This window comes from Bos taurus, chromosome 24, assembly GCF_002263795.3.
Source record: "Bos taurus isolate L1 Dominette 01449 registration number 42190680 breed Hereford chromosome 24, ARS-UCD2.0, whole genome shotgun sequence".
NCBI classification, from domain to species: domain Eukaryota; kingdom Metazoa; phylum Chordata; class Mammalia; order Artiodactyla; family Bovidae; genus Bos; species Bos taurus.
In genome coordinates this window covers 41393791-41413741 of record NC_037351.1, presented here as the reverse complement: position 1 = coordinate 41413741, position 19951 = coordinate 41393791, and the positions used below count along the sequence as shown (strand labels likewise).

Sequence of the window (19951 nt, the reverse complement as noted above, 5' to 3'; positions counted from 1 at the left end):
TGCTGTTTTACTGGATTCTGTGAGGGCCTTCTCTGACCTTCTGGTCTGAATTGCTTTCCCTAAATACACCTACCTCCAATTTCATCACCATATTTACCACCAGGTTATAACCAACATAGGTGGAGACTCCTGCCCTTCTCAACTCATTCGGTTCAACAACCTACACTCTACCTGTCATGAGAGGAATTCAGTATTTGTTGACAATGAAAATCTCATACATGGTGCAGATATTTGGCCTCTCTAAAGGGGCTGTATGTCTGGTTGGATCCAGGCTTACACACACAGGTACTGGTGAGAGCGCTTTTCTAATACAAGGAACAGGAAACCTAAGTAAAGTTGATTGAACAGTACTGGGTTCATGATCTCACATGAAAAGAATTCCAGAGGTAGAGCAGTTCCAAGATTAGATTATTCAGTTACTAAAGGAGTCCTTAGAAACTTGAGTGCCTTCCGTCTTTTCCTCTTCCATTTTCAGCTGGGTCTCCTATGATGGTCACAAGATGACTGCAGCAGTTCCCAGGACTGGATAGAAATGATAACATTCTGAGGGAGAAAAAGAACTCTTACCTTTTAAGGAAGAGCCCCAGATGTTCCTCCAGCAGATGTCTTTGTCTCATGGGCATTCCTGCTACGGTAGTTAATGGACAGGCTCTGGCATCAGAGCTGATTGAGGGCTTTGTAGTGGTGTGACTCTGGGCAAATTATCTCTGTGAGCTTCCATTTAAATGGTACCCTCCTCAAAGCTTTACCCTGGAAATGAGATGGGTTACAAACCGCCTATAAAAATGAAACACCTGTGAAATGCTTTTAAAAGTACTTAGTTTAAAGTAAGCATCAGCAGGGGTCTTCCATGGTAGAGCAGCATCTTTGGAGGTGATAATCCGTACAGTGTATATTTCATTGGCGTCCAGCAGTGAGCAAAGACTTAGCAAAATAGGTGTCCCAAATTTCTGTTACTTAGGAGCGAAACCAAAGAGTGAAAAGAGTAATGCTTAAAATATGAAAGTTCAGTGTTAAGAGAATGTCTAGCCTGTTAACACTTTTCCAACAATGGTACCCAAAGTAAAATGCTTTTATTTCAACATTTAACTGCTGGTAAGTGCGACACCACTTTGTTCAGCAGTCCAAAGGATTTGTTAATGGCCAGGGTGATTTTGGCTTATCCTTAACCCAAATAATTCTCAAGTGCAAATGTCAGGATTGATCTCTCTCACACCCACTAACCTGAGTTCATTTCTAAAGCTACCCCACTGCACAGTCAACTTCTTCCCTGAGTCCTTAGGTTAGAATTGTGTGGGCTGTTTGAAAAATCCCTATCCTTCCTTCTACTTTCAAAGTCATGGTTTCTGAACACAGATCCACATGGACATCAGTGATTTCAAATGTTAGTGACCTAACCATGTAGGCATGATTAAAGCTGGGTTGATTACATACATGTGGATTTCATTCCAATCCCAAAGAAAGGCAATATCAAAGATTATTCAAATTACCATACAACTGTGCTCATTTCAAATGCTAGCAAGGTAATGCTCAAAATCCTTCAAGCTAGGATTCGGTAGTAGGTGAACCGAGAACTTCCAAATGTACAAGTTGGATTTAGAAAAGGCAGGGGAACCAGAGATCAAATTGCCAACATTCAGTTGGATCATAGAAAAAGCAAGAGAATTCCAGAAAAACATCTACTTCTGCTTCATCAACTATGCTAAAGCCTTTGACTATGTAGATGACAACAAACTGTGCAAAATTCTGAAAGAGATGGGAATACCAGACCACCTTACCTGTCTCCTAAGAAACCTATACACAGGTCAAGAAGCAGCAGTTAGAACTAGACATGGAACCATGGACTGGTTCAAAATTGGGAAAGGAGTACATCAAGGCTGTATATTGTCACCCTGCTCATCTAATTTATATGCAGAGTACATCATGCAAAACACTAGACTAGATGAATCACAAGCTGGAATCAAGAATCAGCAACCTCAGATATGCAGATGATACCACCCTTATGGCAGAAAATGAAGAGGAACCAAAGATCCTCTTGATGAAGGTGAAAGAGGAAAGTGAAAAAGCTAGCTTAAAACTCAACATTCAAAAAACTATGATCATGGCGTCTGGTCCCATCACTTCATGGCAAATACATGGGGAAAAAGTGGAAACAGTGACATATTTTATTTTCTTAGGCTCCAAAATCACTGTGAACGGTGACTGCAGCCATGAAATTAAAAGACACTCACTCCTTGGAAGAAAAGCTATGACAAACCTAGATAGCATATTAAAAAGCAGAGACATTACTTTACCAGCAAAGGTCCATATAGTCAAAGCTATGGTTTTTGCAGTAGTCATGTATGGATGTGAGAGTAGGACCGTAAAGAAAGCTGAGCACCAAATTATTTATACTGTTGAACTGTGGTGTTGGGAGACGACTCTTGAGAGTCTAAACAACTGAACAACAACATACATGTAATGGACATTATGGCTGCCTGGATAGCATATATTCCACTATTCTAAGTTAGTGCTATTGCCATAAGCAGAGAGAAGTTGGCCCTAACAATATTGGTCAACCCTTTAAGAATACATGTGTTTTGGGGTGGGAGATGGGGCACTGGGAGTCAGGAGAGCTAGAATAAAGTTGAGAGGAAATGACCAACTGTGAGAACTTTGGCTCTGCCAGTCCTATGCTTTCTTCTCCAATTGAAGCATCACAAACAGGAAACATTAAGGATGTGGAATAATGGAAATCATGAGCTTTGTCATCAGAGGGACCTGGATTTGCATTTTGACATCATCACATACTAGATTCTGTGAAGCTATGGTCCTCAGTTTCTGAAAGTATAATGGGAACATTAAACTGTTCAGTTTATGGAAAATGATGAAGGTGACTCCTGGCACAGAGTTCCTTTCAGTACCTAAGAGGGGGTCTGCTCCATCTGTGGGACGCTTTAGTCGGGAGTTCTAAATTGTGACGGTCTCCTCGGTCACGGCCTACTTATTAAGGCAGCCTTGAGCAGATCACTGTGTACCTTGCCTCTAACATTGCCGACTGGCCTGCCTCGCCTGGCTTTCTAATGTGTAATGGGAAATGCAGGCCCAGTCCTGCTTAAAGGGAAGAAATGTGGCTGAGAGCCAGTTGTTATAAAATCAAAATTCAAAGGAAGGGAAAAAAAGGGATAAGGTTACTGCTGGTGAGTAAGAGAGAGTTGTAGGAGGTGGGCGGGGGTGGGGGAGTTCTTCAAGCAGAAGATTTGAGAGTGCAAAGAAGAGTCACCAGTCACAGTGGTCCACTGAAGCACTCAGCTGTTTTGTGCTGTTTCACACCTGGGTGAGTGGGGATAAGGACAGTGAATCATCTCTTCACAGTCCTTCCAGATTCTCCTCAAATTAACCAGGGATGAGTGGACCAAACGGGAATGAAAATCAGAACAGTCAGTAACTTAGCTACATGGACTCCCAGAGTAGACTGTTAAAAAAATAATAATAATAAGCAAAACGTCATGTAAGCCATTAACATATTCAGGTGACTTCCCTACTGTGAGACTGAACCTAGTGGCTTCCACGGCTCACGTGAAATTTTCTACTCAGAATTTGATCAATTTGATCAAGTAATCAAAGTACTTAAACAACAATGAATATAATGTCTGCCTAACAGATTGGAGAAATTTTAAGACTGCTCATCACTGGTATCAGAATGTGGAGCAACAACCTATCATCCACCACGGCAGCAATGCAAATAAGATCAGCAATGTGCACTCAGTTTCTTAACATGCAGATCCTTTACCCCCCAAGTTTACGCCTGTGAATTTATTCTAAGGAAATGACTAGAAAAGTCTACAAAGTTGTATGTACCCCACAGTATTATTGGGCTTCCCGAGGTGGCACTAGTGGTAGAGAACCTGCCTGCCAATGCAGGAGACATAAGAGATGCACGTTCGATCCCTGGGTCAGGAAGATCCCCTGGAGAAGGGCATGGCAACCCACTCCAGTATTCTTGCCTGGAGAATCCCATGGACAAGGGAGTCCAGTGGGCTATGGTCCATAGGGTCACAAGAGTTGGACAGGACTGAGGCGACTTAGCACAGACACACAGTATTATTTATAATATTGAAATCCTGATTGCCATGTAAATGATCATGATCAATAGAGAACTGATTAAACAAATTACAGTACAGCCATACAACAGCTACAGATTAAAAATTAATAAAGATCAGTATTTATCATAAAAGAAAAACACCCACAATAGAGTTTAATTTTTAAAAATTTACAGAATATTATGTATAACATGAGCACATTTTTTGTATGTGTATCGGAGAAAATGCAGAGAGGTACACATCAAAATGTTAAAAAGAGTTCTCTCTGGGTTAGAAAACTTTACACCCTTTGTACTGAATTTATTTCAATTGATATGTATTATTTTCATCACACGAAAAAGAAAACTATGTTAATTTTGAGAAACAGTCTAAGAAAAAAACAAAAGTTAAAAATGAGTACTTTAGGGAGACTTCCTGGTGTTCCAGAGGTTACGCCTGTGCTTCCACTGTAGGAGGCATGGGTTCCATCTTTGGTCAGGGTACTAAGATCCCACATGACCCAAAATAAAAGAGCAATAAGAAAAAAATGTTTTAATGAATAACTTTGTTAATAATTTTCTTTTATACTCACTTCTTTTTACTAGATGAAAACCTTCAGAGTTGCTTCCTTTAACTACTACTGATTTTTGTTCAGGTCTTTGTTTAGGGCTGGGAAGAGGGAAATGGGCTGTTTCTTAGGCTCTTTGGGGAGTTACAATTCTAGGCAAAAGAATTAGCTCTGGAATCCCTCCCACTGCTCCTTCTAGTCAAAGCTATGGTTTTTCCAATAGTCATGTATGGATGTAAGAGTTGGACTATAAAGAAGGCTGAGCACCAAAGAACTGATTGTTTTGAACTGTAATGCTGGAGAAGATTCTTGAGAGTCCCTTGGACAGCAAGGAGATCCAACTAGTCCATCCTAAAGGAAATCAGTCTTGAATATTCATTGGAAGGACTGATGCTGAAGCTGAAACTCCAATACTTTGGCCATCTGACTCATTTGAAAAGACCCTCATGCTGGGAAAGATTAAAGGTGGGAGGAGAAGGGAATAACAGAGGATGAGATGGTTGGATGGCATCACTGACTCAATGGACATGAGTTTGAGTAAACTCCAGGAGTTGGTGATGGACAGGGAAGCCTGGTGTGCTGCAGTCCACCGGGTCGCAAAGAGTCAGACACAACTGAGCGACTGAACTGACTGAGCAACTGAACTGACTGAGCAAGGGCGCTTGATCCCAGTGCTAGGCCTTCATGGTCCTGCGTGGAAGAGGGGTGCTTTTGGCAGGATTTGCAAATTGTGTGCCAACTGTGTGCATTAATGTCAAGAGAAGAAGGAGCTCTGGTTCCAGGAGGTGGAAGGACAGGAGTGGCTGTGTGAACTTCAAGACAGCCTGATCTCATAAGTCTTGGTATCAGCATTTCAGAGCAGAAGAGACTAGACAAGATCTGGTCCAATCTCTTCACTTAAAAAAATATATATATATTTTTTAATTACTGAGGTGGCCAAGCTGTTAACAACTGCCCTCTCCTTTAAGAATAAGTTATTAAATGTCACATTCTGTGAAATGGTGCTCTAGCACACTCTGTAAAGCTTAACGAAAAGACCCATTCTGTTCATCTGGGGAGTAGCACGGTAATGCTCGGTTTCCTAGCTGCAGCCCCATGTACTTCTTGTGTTTATATAGTCAAAGGTCAAAAGCTGACTAACAACAGAGAGCCCTTTCCTTTTGCATCACTTTTCAGCTTTTCAAAGAACTTAAAATAAACTACCATTTTCCATTATTTACTTAAGGGATTTGTTTGGCAGAATTTGTAGCTCTTGGGAACCCCCGTGTCATTCTCACGAAGTACACAATCTGATTCTTACTGACCTACCAGCATCTAAGGAATGTGAGGATCACTCTGCATGATGTGTGCCACCCACAACAGAATAAGATAGCTGAGCTGTCCTGTAAGGTTTGTGACTTTCCACAAATATCTGATATGTATAGAATCAGGAAACCACTCTTCCTGAGACAGAGGGAACGATAGAGATGGAGATAACAGAGAAGGAGGTGGGGAGAAAGAAAGAGAAATAGGAGAGAGTCTGTCACACCAAGGATTAATTTCCCCTGAATAAAAGAACTTTCTTTTCTAACCAGCATTTCCTCTGAGGCAAACAAAGGCACATTCTGAAAACCTACAGCAATCCTGGACTTCCAAGGGCTTACCAAAATGCCCAGATGGCATTGTGCAGAAAAGGGCTTACAATAATTTTCACATGGATTCACTCTTCTGCTAAACTCCAATTCAGGAGTTTAGGTCTGTGAGATGCCAGACCTTACAGCACATACAGGACTTCAGTCCTTGCTAGTGAACCTCGCTAGATTCTAGAACTTGAGTTCTAAATTGTACTTGCCCAATGACTGTGCTACAAAGTTCAACCTGATGGTAATAACAAGTGCAGATTTCACCAGATACCATCTCTGTTAGTCCACATTGTTTAGTCGCTAAGTCTGACTCTTTTGTGACCCCATGGACTATAGCCTACTAGGCTCCTCTGTCCATGGGATTTCCCAGGCAAGAATACTGGAGTGGATTGCCATTTCCTTCTCCAGTACACACTGTAGGTTTTCTCAGAATAGCATTTTGAAAGGTATTGAAAAATGAAGTCACCAGAGCTAATGTGGGGATTGCCCGGTTGACATTCTTTCAACCAAGTATTTGTTCAGATTGCAACAATAGTAAACTTCCTCTTTTCGTGACTACTTTCAAAATTGGCATAATATTTTGTTAAATGTGTAACCCAGGTGAAAAAAGTTCTAAGAGGAACAGACTTTTTTATTCACTGAACCAGTCCTCAATCCATTCAGTGTTTGCCAAGTTCCTTTCATGAATCAGGGAAGGGAGCGCAGGTGCTGACAATATCAGACTAAGGACACAGTCCTGCCTTCAGGGAGCTCACATTCCAGCTACTAGCACACGCCTGGGTTCTTAGGTGTATATGTCCACAGAAGGGAATGGAATGTACAATCTCAGACTCTCCTATTATTAATACATGGTCAATTCTCTTTGAAATCTAGTGTTCTTTGCTGTAATGTAATTTTGCAACTTATCCTGCTGTTTCGGGAATAATACATATGCAAAATAACAAACATTATTGAGCACCTGTTATAACCAGATGGTAAGGGTCCACCATGATGGACATAAAGACTTATAGGAGGAGACTCAAGTATCCACCTTCCTTGTATTCATGGCCTTAAGTAATCGCCTCCTGTAAGTGTAGACTTGCCCTAACCAATAGACTATGACAACGGTGATGGATGTCACATCTATAGCTAGGTTAGGAAAGACTATGACTTCTTCCCCTGTTGTATTCTTGGCTTCCATGCTTTGGTGATGCGAACTGTATGGTGATGCCATACTGTAGAGGCCCACCTGGCAAGACCCTGAGGGTGGCTTCCAGCCAACTGCCATCTTGGAACTGAGGCCCTCCGTTTCCCAGTCCCTGAGGAACTTGATGCTGCCAACAACCCTGTGAATCTGGAAGCAGATCCTTCCCCAGTCAAGCCCTCAGGTGAGGTTCCAACTTGGCCAGCATCTTGACTTCAGCTTCTAAGAGACTGAGAAAGAGGGCCCTGGCTGACTGTGCCCAGATTCCTGACTCACAGAAACTGTGACATAATGTATGTAACTTGTTATAAGCAGGTAAGTTTTAGTAGAGTAATGTGTAATGTGGAAATTACCCCTGTTCTCAAGAGGTTGCAAGGACAGACAGAGTCAGACAGAACACGGACTACAGCACAACGTGAAAAGAAGTGCCACCTTCAATGACTTGGTAGGGGTTTAAATGAAGGACTCAGTTCCCTGGTTCTGGTATTGTAATTCTTGTCTCAAGCTCACTTGATTTCTGTCATAGATTTTCCATCTGGCAAAGCTTTTGAGCAACCCCATCACTTTAGTGCTTGCCCTGTACCCCACCTGAAACGAAGAATAATAGTACACATTGGAATTGCCCTGCTTCATGATGTGTTACTTGGGGGTAGGGGGAGAATTTTATACTTCAGTTCAGTTCAGTTCAGTTCAGTCGCTCAGTCGTGTCCGACTCTTCGCAACCCCATGAATCGCAGCACGCCAGGCCTCCCTGTCCGTCAGCGACTCCCAGAGTTTACTCAGACTCACGTCCATTGAGTCAGTGATGCCATCCAGCCATCTCATCCTCTGTCGTCCCCTTCTCCTCCTGCCCCCAATCCCTCCCAGCATCACAGTCTTTTCCAATGAGTCAACTCTTCGCATGAGGTGGCCAAAGTACTGGAGTTTCAGCTTTAGCATCATTCCCTCCAAAGAAATCCCAGGGCTGATCTCCTAGTTCCTGCCATTTTGTATGAGGAGAGGGCTCACAAAATGTGAATGATGAACTACAGCCTCACAGTAAAAGAGCTAAAAGGACACGGAAAGCCTCTGAGTTTTTTGAAAGACCTGGGGGCATGGAATGGAGATGGAGGGACAAGGGGCTGCCAATGCAGGCTCATCCAGGGCTCTCATGACAACCCGTAAAACAAAGCCACCTTGGAAGTCTTCCACAGGTCATACTGAGTGTGACGCTGCATGCTTCCTCCAGAGGCTTTCCAGAATCACTGGCCATAGCGGATGCTGCCTGTGTTCCGCTCACATCCCCGGGGTACTCACCATCACGGTATATTTTAGAACAACCTTACTGCAAGCACCCACAACTCTCCCTGCGAGGGCTTCAGCCAGAAGTGCAGGGCCACCCTCAGCCCTGGGCCACCTGACCAGAAGGAAGGACCCTGAAGCTCTGCACTGTCCCTCGGTGAGAGGACTCCGAGTTGTGTTCTGTGCTCTCATCCACAGCTCCTCAGCAGCACTGAGCTCCAGGCACACCATGGGTAATCCATCCAACCACACTCCTTGGGTCACTCCCCCTCAAATCAACTACTTGGACTCAAATTTTCATCTCGAAGTTGACTTCTGTGGAAACCCAACTGAAGACCCTAGTGAATAAACAAAGACCAGAGACTAAAGTCAGAGTCTGGCTGCATTGGTCTCGCTAAAGCTGTCTTGCTCAAGCACCTTAAGGACTAGACATAACCTGGTGAAGAGGGATCTGGTGAAGAATGCTGGGGCGGCTGGTGGGTTCAGGACTTCTAAACTGACTTGCTCCCTGGGGTGGGATGAACGTGGGGGTTCAGATCCAGCTGCTGGAATGGAGAGAAAATCGGGCTCCAGGGCCGTCGCCAAAGGCAGTGGCCACGAGACAGCAGTTATGTAAGCAGCAGGCTACAGAGACCGGCCTGCAGGAGGGCAGCACCCCAGCGGGAAAGCTCCATGGTGTGAGTCTGGGTGGTCTCTGGACCTTCAGGCAGCCGCTGTGGTCCCCACCAGGGTCAGGGGGACTGGACTCGGGCACTGAGTCAGGGTGAGAGCCAGGGGCTTCCCTCTCCGAGGAGGAGCTGCTGGAACAAAGGAACCGGGTCCTAGGGGGCCTCTGGAGCTGACCAGGATCTGACACTGAACTCAGGCTACAGAACAAGCAGAAGCCCTGGGGCCCTGGGGCCACAGCTCTCTGGTTTGGATCCAGGTCCCACCTTCCCAGAAGGTGGCTTGTTTGGCCTTTCTGAGCTCAGTTCCCTCATTGGCAGCATGAAGGCTGTGGAAAGGTTTTAGCAACGAAATGTAAAGTGGGGGCAGGAGGTGAGTGTGTCCCTTCTCTGCTTGTAACTGGGGGCAGCCGAGCGCGGCCACGCTGCCCCTGGAGACAGAACTCGCTCTGAACCGAGAAGGAAGGTAAGAGTGATCTCAGAAACACCCATGGTCAAGGAACTCATCCCATCCTTTCTTGATCACGCTGCTTCCTGTACCAGCCTACCGTCTCTGCTGAAGTGATGCCTCCCAGGTAGAGCAGGGAGGAGGCAGCGGGGCTGAAGTCACAACTCTTCCCAGGTGTGCCTGTGTGCGCATGCACCAGGCAGGCCGACTGGGAGCGGCCGTGGGGAAGGAGACCTGCAGAGTGTCAGGGTGCCAGCTTGTGGGTCCCTAATGGAAGCCCCGCGTGAAGGCAGGGTAATGACAGCGAGGTCGCCTGAGGAAAAAAATAAACTGGGCTCTCCTTCCATCACTGGCATCTCTGATTGACCCCAGAGACTGGCTGAGGTCAAGGCTGGTGACAAGGACCGGGTTGATCCAGCAATGGGGAGAGGAAGAGCTCAACCAGATTTCAGCGCTGAGACAGTACATCTGCCAAGACCCATGATGGGGGGGCCACAGACACAGTGCTGAACTCTGGGTAAGGCCCAGGTACCAACTGATCAAGGCGGACTGCAGTGGTGCCCAGAGTGGATGTTGGTACCTGCTAGTTATCAGCCCTGTGTCTATCTGTCTATCTGTCAAAGGGTTCCAGTGAGCACATGTTTGTGCCCCAGGTAACCATTAATATATAGGACGGGTGAAATGTTCCATTTTCAAGACATATTTATCAAGCTAAATTTGTATTAAGCCTCTTAGACAGGAGAGGAGATTTCAAAAACCAGAGGAATCTTCTGAGAAATGTAGCTGCTTAATCACAACACTTATGACGCTTGTTTCAAATACCCTTAAACTGACCTAGAAATCTAGAGAGGAAAAGTTCAATCTACAGTACATCTTTGCCTTATCTTAGAGTTGACAGATGATTTTCCAAAATGATTTGGATGTCCCAATAAATTTTTAGAATATTGACAAATAAGTTGCTAACACCTATAAGTCAACACAGAGCCTGGTTTCCTTCAGCAAAACTGGGAGATTTCGGTCACCTGGAGAAGCCCCACTTCTGCCTCAAGCAAGGTCCCAAGAGAGGTGGTTATGTTCTCGCTCTGACCTCTTGACCTCCCGAATCCTCCCAGGTCTTGAAGAGCAAAAGCTGAAAACAAGGGTCCCTTCCACTGCTGCAACTGGCTCCAGCTGTAATCACCCAAACCAGGACTGAAAGGTCCCCAGTGACACAGTGGGAGTACAGATATTTATTTTTAAATAAATTACTTTTTGCTGGTTTAATCAAAAAGCTTTTATAAAGTTTAGACCACATGTAATACATTAATCTCTAGAGGATTTGGCAAAGATTTATGTTTTCAATTTGTAGTTTTTTAAAAAATGTGGGCGCAGATTTGCTTAGATTAACACTGATTCTCAGAGCCCCCAAGTTCAGCACAAAGGACAAGGTTAGGTACAACAAGTGACACTGGTGAAGGCTCCCAGGTGGCGCAATGGTAAAGAAACTGCCTGCCAATGCAGGAGATGCAGGTTCCGTCTCTCAGTCCTCAGGAAGATCCCCTGGAGGGGGAAATGACAAGCCACGCCAGCATTCTTGCCTGAAAAATCCAATGGACAGAGGATGGTGGGTTACAGTCCTTCCTTAGGGGCACAAAGAGTCAGACACAACTGAGTGACTGAGCATGCCATGCTCACACATACTGGTGAGGAGCCTGAGACAGACTGAGCAGATATCTCTGATAGAAAGCTGACATGTCCCTGTCGCCTAACCGCTGGAAGTTTAAGCCATTCTGCTGTGAAAGCAAACACATTTTGGCGTCTAAACTCCGCCAAAATGTTTGCACCTTGGTTTTCTAGTTCCAGCTTCACAAAGAATAAATAGCAGAGTTCAGTGCCGCCTTCAGTAGACAATCTCCCCTGTGTACCACAGCCAGAGGCCAAGTCTTCACCCAAAGGTGCTGGTGGCCAGGCGCTTCCCAACATGACCCCCAAGCCACTGGCAGCAGAGATGGGAGGAAACCCCTTGGAAATTCTGCTGAGAAAATACTCCCTTTCATCCTAACACACATGTTCCTCCTGCTGGGAGAGGCTGTGTGCTTTGGATTATGTTTAAAAAATGTTTAGAGGCAGTCTTTTGCGGGGGCAGGGAGACATTTTCAAACCAACCTGACCAATCCCATGTGCAATCTGAGTTTTTCTTCAAAAGGCTTTCGATGTCTTCTCTCAATATAATTTTCTTTGGGCTGAAGGCTGTTTTTCCTCCAATGCTGTGGTGTCTAGTCCAGAAACTACTAGTATCTTCTGGATCATCACAGTGGACACTCTGGGGGTGACATAATCTGGGTCCATGCTGGGCCTGCAGTAACGTTTGATTCACATCATGACTGCAAGTAGAAATTGAGCCTGCCTGGGCGCATATCTAGAGAAGACAAAAACTCTAATTCAAAAAGTTATATGCACCTCAGTGTTCACAGCAGCACTGTTTACAATAGCCAAGACATGCAAACACCCTAAATGTCCATCAACAGAGGAATAGATAAAAAAGATGTGGTACATATATGCAGTGCAATATTACTCAGCTATAGAAAAAGAATGAAATAATGCCATTTGCAGCAATATGGATGGACCGAGAGATTATCATAACAAATGAAAAAAGTCAGACAGAGAAAAACAAATATATGTGAAATCTAAAAAAATGATACAAATGAACTTATCTACAAAACAGAAACAGACTCAAAGACATAGAATACAAATTTATGGTTACCAAGTGGGGAAGGTGGGGAGAGGGATAAATTAGGAGTTTTGGATTAACAGATACACAGTACTATACATAAAACAGATAAACAATAAGGACCTACTGTAGAGCACAGGGAACTATAATAACCTATAATAGAAAAGAATATGAAAAAAGAATATATACATGTATGTATGTATAACTGAATCACTTTGCTGTATACCTGAAACATTGTAAATCAGCTATACTTCAATACAAAAAAATTTTAATTAAAATTAAAAAAAGAAATTGAGGATGCAGCCGTGCTCCATTCCCATTGCTTAGGTATACTCCCCCCACCCCCCGACCCGAGGGCCCCACAGATCCTGTTTATGAAACCTCTGGTCAGGTGGTCAGCTCTGTAACAAGCAGGAATGAGAGTCTGAGCTCATTACTTTCATCATTCGCAATATACTTTATAAGCATTTTTAATAAAAGCAACATAATATTCAAATAAAATTCAAGTCCACTTTGTTCCCCTCCTCCTTTGCCTTCTTCCACTTTTCTCCACAGAGACAACCCCCAGGAATACCCTCCAGAACACAGCTCTGTTTATTGTGCGTATATGTACACATCATCATATATAGTGTTTTTAAAATTTTTTTAATCATTTGTATCGTACTGTTTAAATTCTCTGCAACCTGTTTTTTTTTTTTTAATTCTGAGTGCTATGTTTTAGTGACCTATGTTAATAAGATTAACATATAGAGACCTAATTTGCTTTTAAACTGCTATTTTAATGTTCTTGGACCTACAAACTTTGTCTCACACAGATTTGCAAGTTTCTCTAGAGGAGATCTAGATCACAAGGAATGTAAATTTTCAGCTTTACTGGATACTGGTAATTTGATACCAAAACAATTGTATTCATTTTCACTCCCATTAGTAGAAATCCAAGTTCCTATTTCGATGTCTGTTCCTCCTAAATAAATAAGTAAGAAGAATGAGAAAGGAGAAGCCTGTGAGGAGCTAGGTTTCCCCAAGAACAGACAGTCCTCCACGGCTTGGGAAGAACTGCCAGGTTTCGAAACCCAGGCACACATTTTCCCAGTGTCACCTCCAGCACACTAGGTTCATCTTGCTGAATGTTTTCAAATTAAGACTGTTGATATTGCCTCTAACAAATAATTTATCTTAATTTTGCCACAGAAGTACATAAAGAGAAACAGAGCCAAGTCCTAGAAAAGCTCTAACTAATTTGACGGAATGTGAGGACCTGCAATCACTCTATTTTGGAGATTCTATGGAAAGAAGTCATTTATCAAATTTCATCACCACCAAGAAACAGGCCGTCATATCTGTCCTCTACATACACGAATATCACCCTTCAGTGTGTTCACACTTGCTGTTCTTTATGAAACTCATATGTAAATTTCTCTGTGGGTACATTAAAATTACATTTGATTTTTAAATTTAAAAATGATCAAAACCATACACAGATCATGTTTATTAGTATGTGGGAGGAGAGCAAGCATTCATGCAGACCTTTTACAATACACAAAGCATGGATTTCTGCAAACGTATCTGGTCATTACTAATTTCTGTGCTACAATGGTTTGAAAACATTTTACATGATTAGAATATTCAGGGTAGAGTTCAGATAAAAATAGCAGATTTGTATGAGATTTGGAAGAGCTGCCTAAGGATTAAGTCCTCCAATGAATACAGCCATGGAGCAAAATTCAGAATGAAGCCAGGCTACATGACTGCATCACTGGTCCACTCCCTCAGGTCTGGAAAGCTCTTTCCTTGAGGACACTGCTAAGGAGAAAAAAGAAGAAATCGCCTCTATGTGTGTTTCTGAGATGACTTCAAGGGGTTTTTTTTTAGCAGGCAAAAAATTTCCAGTCTGCTTTCTTTCTTTTTTACATTTCATCTGAAAGACAGTGTGGTTTTCCACCAGCTTGGCGCTGTCACTACAGTCATTTTACCTGACCTCTTTTTTTCAGCAGGCGTAAGGCAAGGCTGAGCTCATACTTTCATGAAAGCCACTCTGCCGTCTAAGCAGAACGCACGCTGTTAGAAGAGCACGCAAATTGTAATTAAACAAAAATCCAGCAGCCAGCAGTTTCTTTTGACCACAGCGGTTTTTTCCTCCTGCGTGTTCTGCTGAAACAGCAGCGCTGCTGTGCATGGCCAGGCATGGGCTTTCTGCTCAGCTCTGCTGTTCCTCTGATGAGAACTGTGCATGTGAGGACGTTTTATTTCGTGCGTGCTAAGAGTTGCATGCAGCTGGATTTCAAGTATCTAAAGACGTGGGCCCCTCCCTCCTCGTCTCTTCTCACTATAGGGTCCAACCCAGGGCTGTCATGGGTGCTCAATTATCGTCTTCTAAGTGAAAATGTGATTGCATAAATAAGTGACTGCACAGGTCACTGCTTTCTACATAAAACAGTGTAAAGTAGGTGGGATCCGGGTCAATTACAGAGCAGGATCTGTGTGGTACAGAAATGAAAAGATGAGCACAGGACTCCAACAAGAGGAGGCAGGAGCTGGTGTCCACCAGTTCTTTAGTGATGGTGGTTTAGATCTATGTAGACATAGGCCATAGGGTATACATGTGTGTGCATGCACAGATAGTATGTGTTATCTGTGCAATTATACACACAGCCGTGTATTATTTCTACATTTCAAAGTGCTGTATATTATGTATACATATAGAACATACGGATAAGTGTATACGTATTATGGGTATATGTTTATATGTGTATAGATGTATATGAATATATATATATATTTATGGCTTCCCTGGTAGCTCAGCTGGTAAAGAATCCACCTGCAATTCAAGAGACCTCAGTTTGATTCCTGGGTTGGGAAGATCCCCTGGAGAAGGGATAGGTTACCCTCTCCAGTATTCTTGAGCTTCCCTGGTGCCTCAGACAGTAAAGAATCCACCTGCAATGCAGGAGATTTGGGTTTGATCCCTGGGTGGGGAAGATCCCCAGAGGAGGGCATGGCAACCCACTCCAGTATTCTTGCCTGGAGAATCCCATGGACAGAGGAGCCTAGCAAGTGGTCTACAGGGTTACAAAGAGTAGGACACAACTGAGCGGCTAAGCACACGCACGCGCACACACACACACATACAAACATATATTACAGAAAATTTGCACAAGAGTTCCTCTTTTTTTAATCTTTTGGCTACACCAGGCAGGATCTTAGTCCCCCGACCAGGGACAGACCCTGGGCTGCCTGCACTGGAAACATGGAGACCCAACCACTGGACTGGACTGCCAGGGAAGTCCTCCGAGTCCCTCTTGACAACCATCTTTGTTTAGAAAAATACCTTGATTATACAATTGTGGGCTGGAAGTCATAGCTAAACCACTGTGAATCTAAACATCCAGAGGAATTTGGGAGTCAAGAGAGCAGACGGGAAGCAGATTAAAGAGAGGTGGATTCCACCAGGGCTTTCTTGGGACGGTTGTCTTGGGGGAACGCAAAGAAAAGTGGCTAATTTCATGTCTGGGTTGGTCCAAGCAGAGAAAAGATCAGATAGTGGACTGGCCCCCAAAAGAGATGTGAGCACAGCCAGAGCAGGCTTTTGTAACTGAGGGTGAACATGAACACCAGTCTATAAAATCTCAAGAATTAATAAGTGAATCTGGGAAATCATGAGAACTCTCACTGACTTGGGAAGAAGGTCAAGCAAATTTTCATTAAATCTTAGAAGTTGCCGGCATGTCAACTTAAGTCTCTGGGTTCTTGAGACTTGGGAAACCCTAGCTTCATTCCAACAAGTCAGCTCGTGAGGGACCTTCCTGAGGCCCAGAGTGACAAAAGAAGACAAAAGCATGAAGACAGACAAACACACTAAGCCCACAGCCTCTCCAGGGGTTAACAAAAGATTTTGAATTGGTAAGACCTACTTAATGGCTCCAGCCCTGAGCTGGTGCCAAACCTGAGCAGGTACAGACCTCCACACAGAATGTCCCTGACGCACACCTGTACCCACAGACCTCACCTGAGCAGCGAGGTGGGGATGGGGCTTAAGGGGCAACCTGGGGAAGTATGGCAGCTTAGTTAGAATGGTCACGCCCGGTGGTAGAGTCTTGTTACCTTCCCTCAGGGCTCTGTTGGTGCATACAGTAAACCTGCGAGGTAATTCTATACTTGCAGACATAGATGGGCACTGCTCCTCTGTGACAAACCAGAGCACCGAGGCTTCGGCTTGCTCAGCGCCAGCAGAACAGGATTCTGGGGAAGGAATTACGGTTTCCCGTGTTGTGCTTGGTTCACTGGATACCATTGTCCTTCTCCACAAAGGGTGTATTGTGAAATGTTCACAACAGCACTTTTAGGAAGAGTTCAATGTCTATCTCTATCTTGGTGAGAATGTGGGTGAATCTCCACAACGGACAGCAGAGCCCCCCGGCAGAGGGAGAGGGGAGTTTACACTCGCTGTGTTCCTAGCGGAGCCCAAGACCAGGCTCTTCCCCGACATCACCTGTGCTTTCTGAGAGAGACGGCGGCAGTGACTAGCTTCCTACAACGTGACAAGACGGGCACCCAGGGTAGGGGTTTATCCAAAGGCATCCTCCGGTCCACTTAAGATTTCGGCTCTTCATTCTTTCAGAAGTATACCTCAAAAGAAATAGAACATAAACAAATACCGAACTCTGGTCAGTGATACAGATGTTGGAGTATTTAGTTGTGGAATGTTCTTATGCCCAAAGCTTGTTTTTTTTTTTTCATTAAAAAAAAAATTGATGCGTAGTTGCTGTACAACATTATATGTTACAGGTGTATGATAGAGTGATTCACAATTTTAAAAGTTATACTCCATCCATAGTTATTATAGAATATTGGCTATATTAACTGTGTTGTACAATATATTCTTTTTTTTTTAATTTTATTTTTAAACTTTACAAATTGTATTAGTTTTGCCAAATATCAAAATGAATCTGCCACAGGTATACATGTGTTCCCCATCCTGAACCCTCCTCCCTCCTCCCTCCCCATACCATCCCTCTGGGTCGTCCCAGTGCACTAGCCCCAAGCATCCAGTATCGTGCATCGAACCTGGACTGGCAACTCGTTTCATACATGATATTATACATGTTTCAATGCCATTCTCCCAAATCTTCCCACCCTCTCCCTCTGCAACAGAGTCGATAAGACTGTTCTATACATCAGTGTCTCTTTTGCTGTCTCGTACACAGGGTTATTGTTAGCATCTTTCTAAATTCCATATATATGTGTTAGTATACTGTATTGGTGTTTTTCTTTCTGGCTTACTTCACTCTGTATAATAGGCTCCAGTTTCATCCACCTCATTAGAACTGATTCAAATGTATTCTTTTTAATGGCTGAGTAATACTCCATTGTGTATACGTACCACAGCTTTCTTATCCATTCATCTGCTGATGGACATCTAGGTTGCTTCCATGTCCTGGCTATTATAAACAGTGCTGCGATGAGCATTGGGGTACACATGTCTCTTTCCCTTCTGGTTTCCTCAGTGTGTATGCCCGTCACACTAAAATCTAGATTTTTTTCTCATACTACTTTTATGACAAACCAGCTTTATTTTCCTGTTTGTAAAAGTAATATGCATTCATAAAAATTTATACGATATACAAATATAATAAGAAGCAAGAGAAAATTATTCAATATCTTTTCTTTACCTACATCAAAAAATATTGTAAAGATAGGCAAGATTTGCAAATAATTATAAATATGTCTCATAACAGGCATCACTTGGTGAGAATTTTAAAATCTCTCATACATGGGATTATTCCAAAAGACTTTCCACATTGCAAAAGCATACATTTTTGTTTAAGAGACATTTAACTTATCAGCTATTAGTTCTTTTTGCTGATGTGTATTTGAGAAGATCATTCTTTTTGGCTGAAAAATTACAACTAAAATGTCCATTAGATATTTTAGTAACTTTCTAATATATAACACAACTAAGATATAGATATTGTTAGCAAAGGGAAATGGCACAAGGATCCACAGTACTTCTTAAATGCTAAATTGAAGGGGCAGAAATAAAGTTTCCCAGCACACGCTAACTTTGCAAATTGTTAACAAATACAGACATGCTGCATCTGTATTGCCACAAGGAAACAACTAAGATATTACTAATTTTAAATACCAGGCTGTCAGCAAGAATGAAGCTGAAATCCAGGGATGTTCCAAGAAAAGGCAGAAATATGCCTGGAGCAATGAGTAAACTTTCAGGCTGAATTCATGTGAATCACTGGACAGCCCCAGGTTTCTAAATTCTTTTGCAGCCTACGTGTCAGGAAGAATAAGAAAGGGCTACTCCTGTTCTGTACCGCCACCTAGTGGACAATGACACCCCCGCTCCGACGCATTGCTCGCTCCAGTTAGGTAAGGAACTGATGAATGCTGTTTGGGAAAAACAAGACGAATTGCCCTTTGAGTTTTAGTTTCGGTTTGGACTTCAAATTTCAAAATGTCTGGTTAGTGAAGCAAATGTGGTATTTCATCATCTTTGATCAGCCATTAGGAAAGAATAAGCAGCATTTATAAGCTGCATCTTTTCCTCTTTTCAAGCATTAAAAATGCATAAAGGTATTGATATCTCCACCGAGTTGCCATTAATAATTAACTTTTAAAAATCTCTTTTTGTCCTCCTTCTCCAGCCCTTGCTACCTATTTCATAAGTCTTTGATACCAGCTGCAACAACTCAACCGTTTGTTTTAAAGCAAAAACAATTCAGGTCCCCTTGCAAAGTATTTCAAACTGTGGGAGCAACACACGAGTGGATCCTGACATCAATACAGGGGGTCTTGTCCAGCATTAAAAAATAAAATATTCATTTTTTGAGGAGTCTCCACAGTTTTCCACGACACAACCGCACTTCTATGAGAAACAATTCAAGACAGTCAGACTCCCAGAAGCAGGAGGGGTGAGGTGGAGGTCAAGTTTCAGTTACAGGAGATGAAGAAGTTCCAGAGATCTGCTGACCAACATTGTGTTTGTAGTTAACCACACCATATTGCGCACTGAGCATTTTAAGAGGGTAGATGTCATGTTAAGTGTTATCACAATAAAAAAGGGATCATTCAGGAGGACTATTAACAACAACAAAAAAGAAAAACAGACTAGCTTGGAATCTAAAATGTCAACCAGCCTCCCACATGTATGGTGAATGTAATTCTCTGAAACCTGTTACACGCATGTTTTATACATCTTCTGGCGTGAGGTAAAGGGCTTTTCATCCTGTGGGACAAGTTCAAGAAAGTTCAAAAGGCTCTGCTCTATTGTTCTTAAAAAACACCCAAATTTCAGATAAAAATCTCTGTTATATTGCAAATTGATTAGGGTTCCTTGTATGTAAACAGCTTCACTGTTTCTGAAATAGGAGGTTTAAGATGCCCTGAGGCAGGTAACCACCA

The 19951-nt window shown here is 43.1% G+C and overlaps 1 protein-coding gene across 1 annotated transcript in view; it reads right to left on the bottom strand.

The window, feature by feature from the left end:
- Nucleotides 1-11020: 11020 nt before the first annotated feature.
- The window catches only part of LOC100849069 (uncharacterized), a 41686-nt gene continuing 32755 nt past the window's right edge, over nucleotides 11021-19951 (bottom strand). The window contains exons 2-4 of the mRNA XM_059881051.1: nucleotides 12666-12691; nucleotides 11974-12226; nucleotides 11021-11405 (exon numbers count right to left, since the gene is read on the bottom strand). Of these exons, the coding sequence (XP_059737034.1) occupies nucleotides 11257-11405; nucleotides 11974-12226; nucleotides 12666-12691 (428 nt within the window). The 3' untranslated portion in view covers nucleotides 11021-11256. The remainder of the gene's footprint in view (nucleotides 11406-11973; nucleotides 12227-12665; nucleotides 12692-19951) is intronic.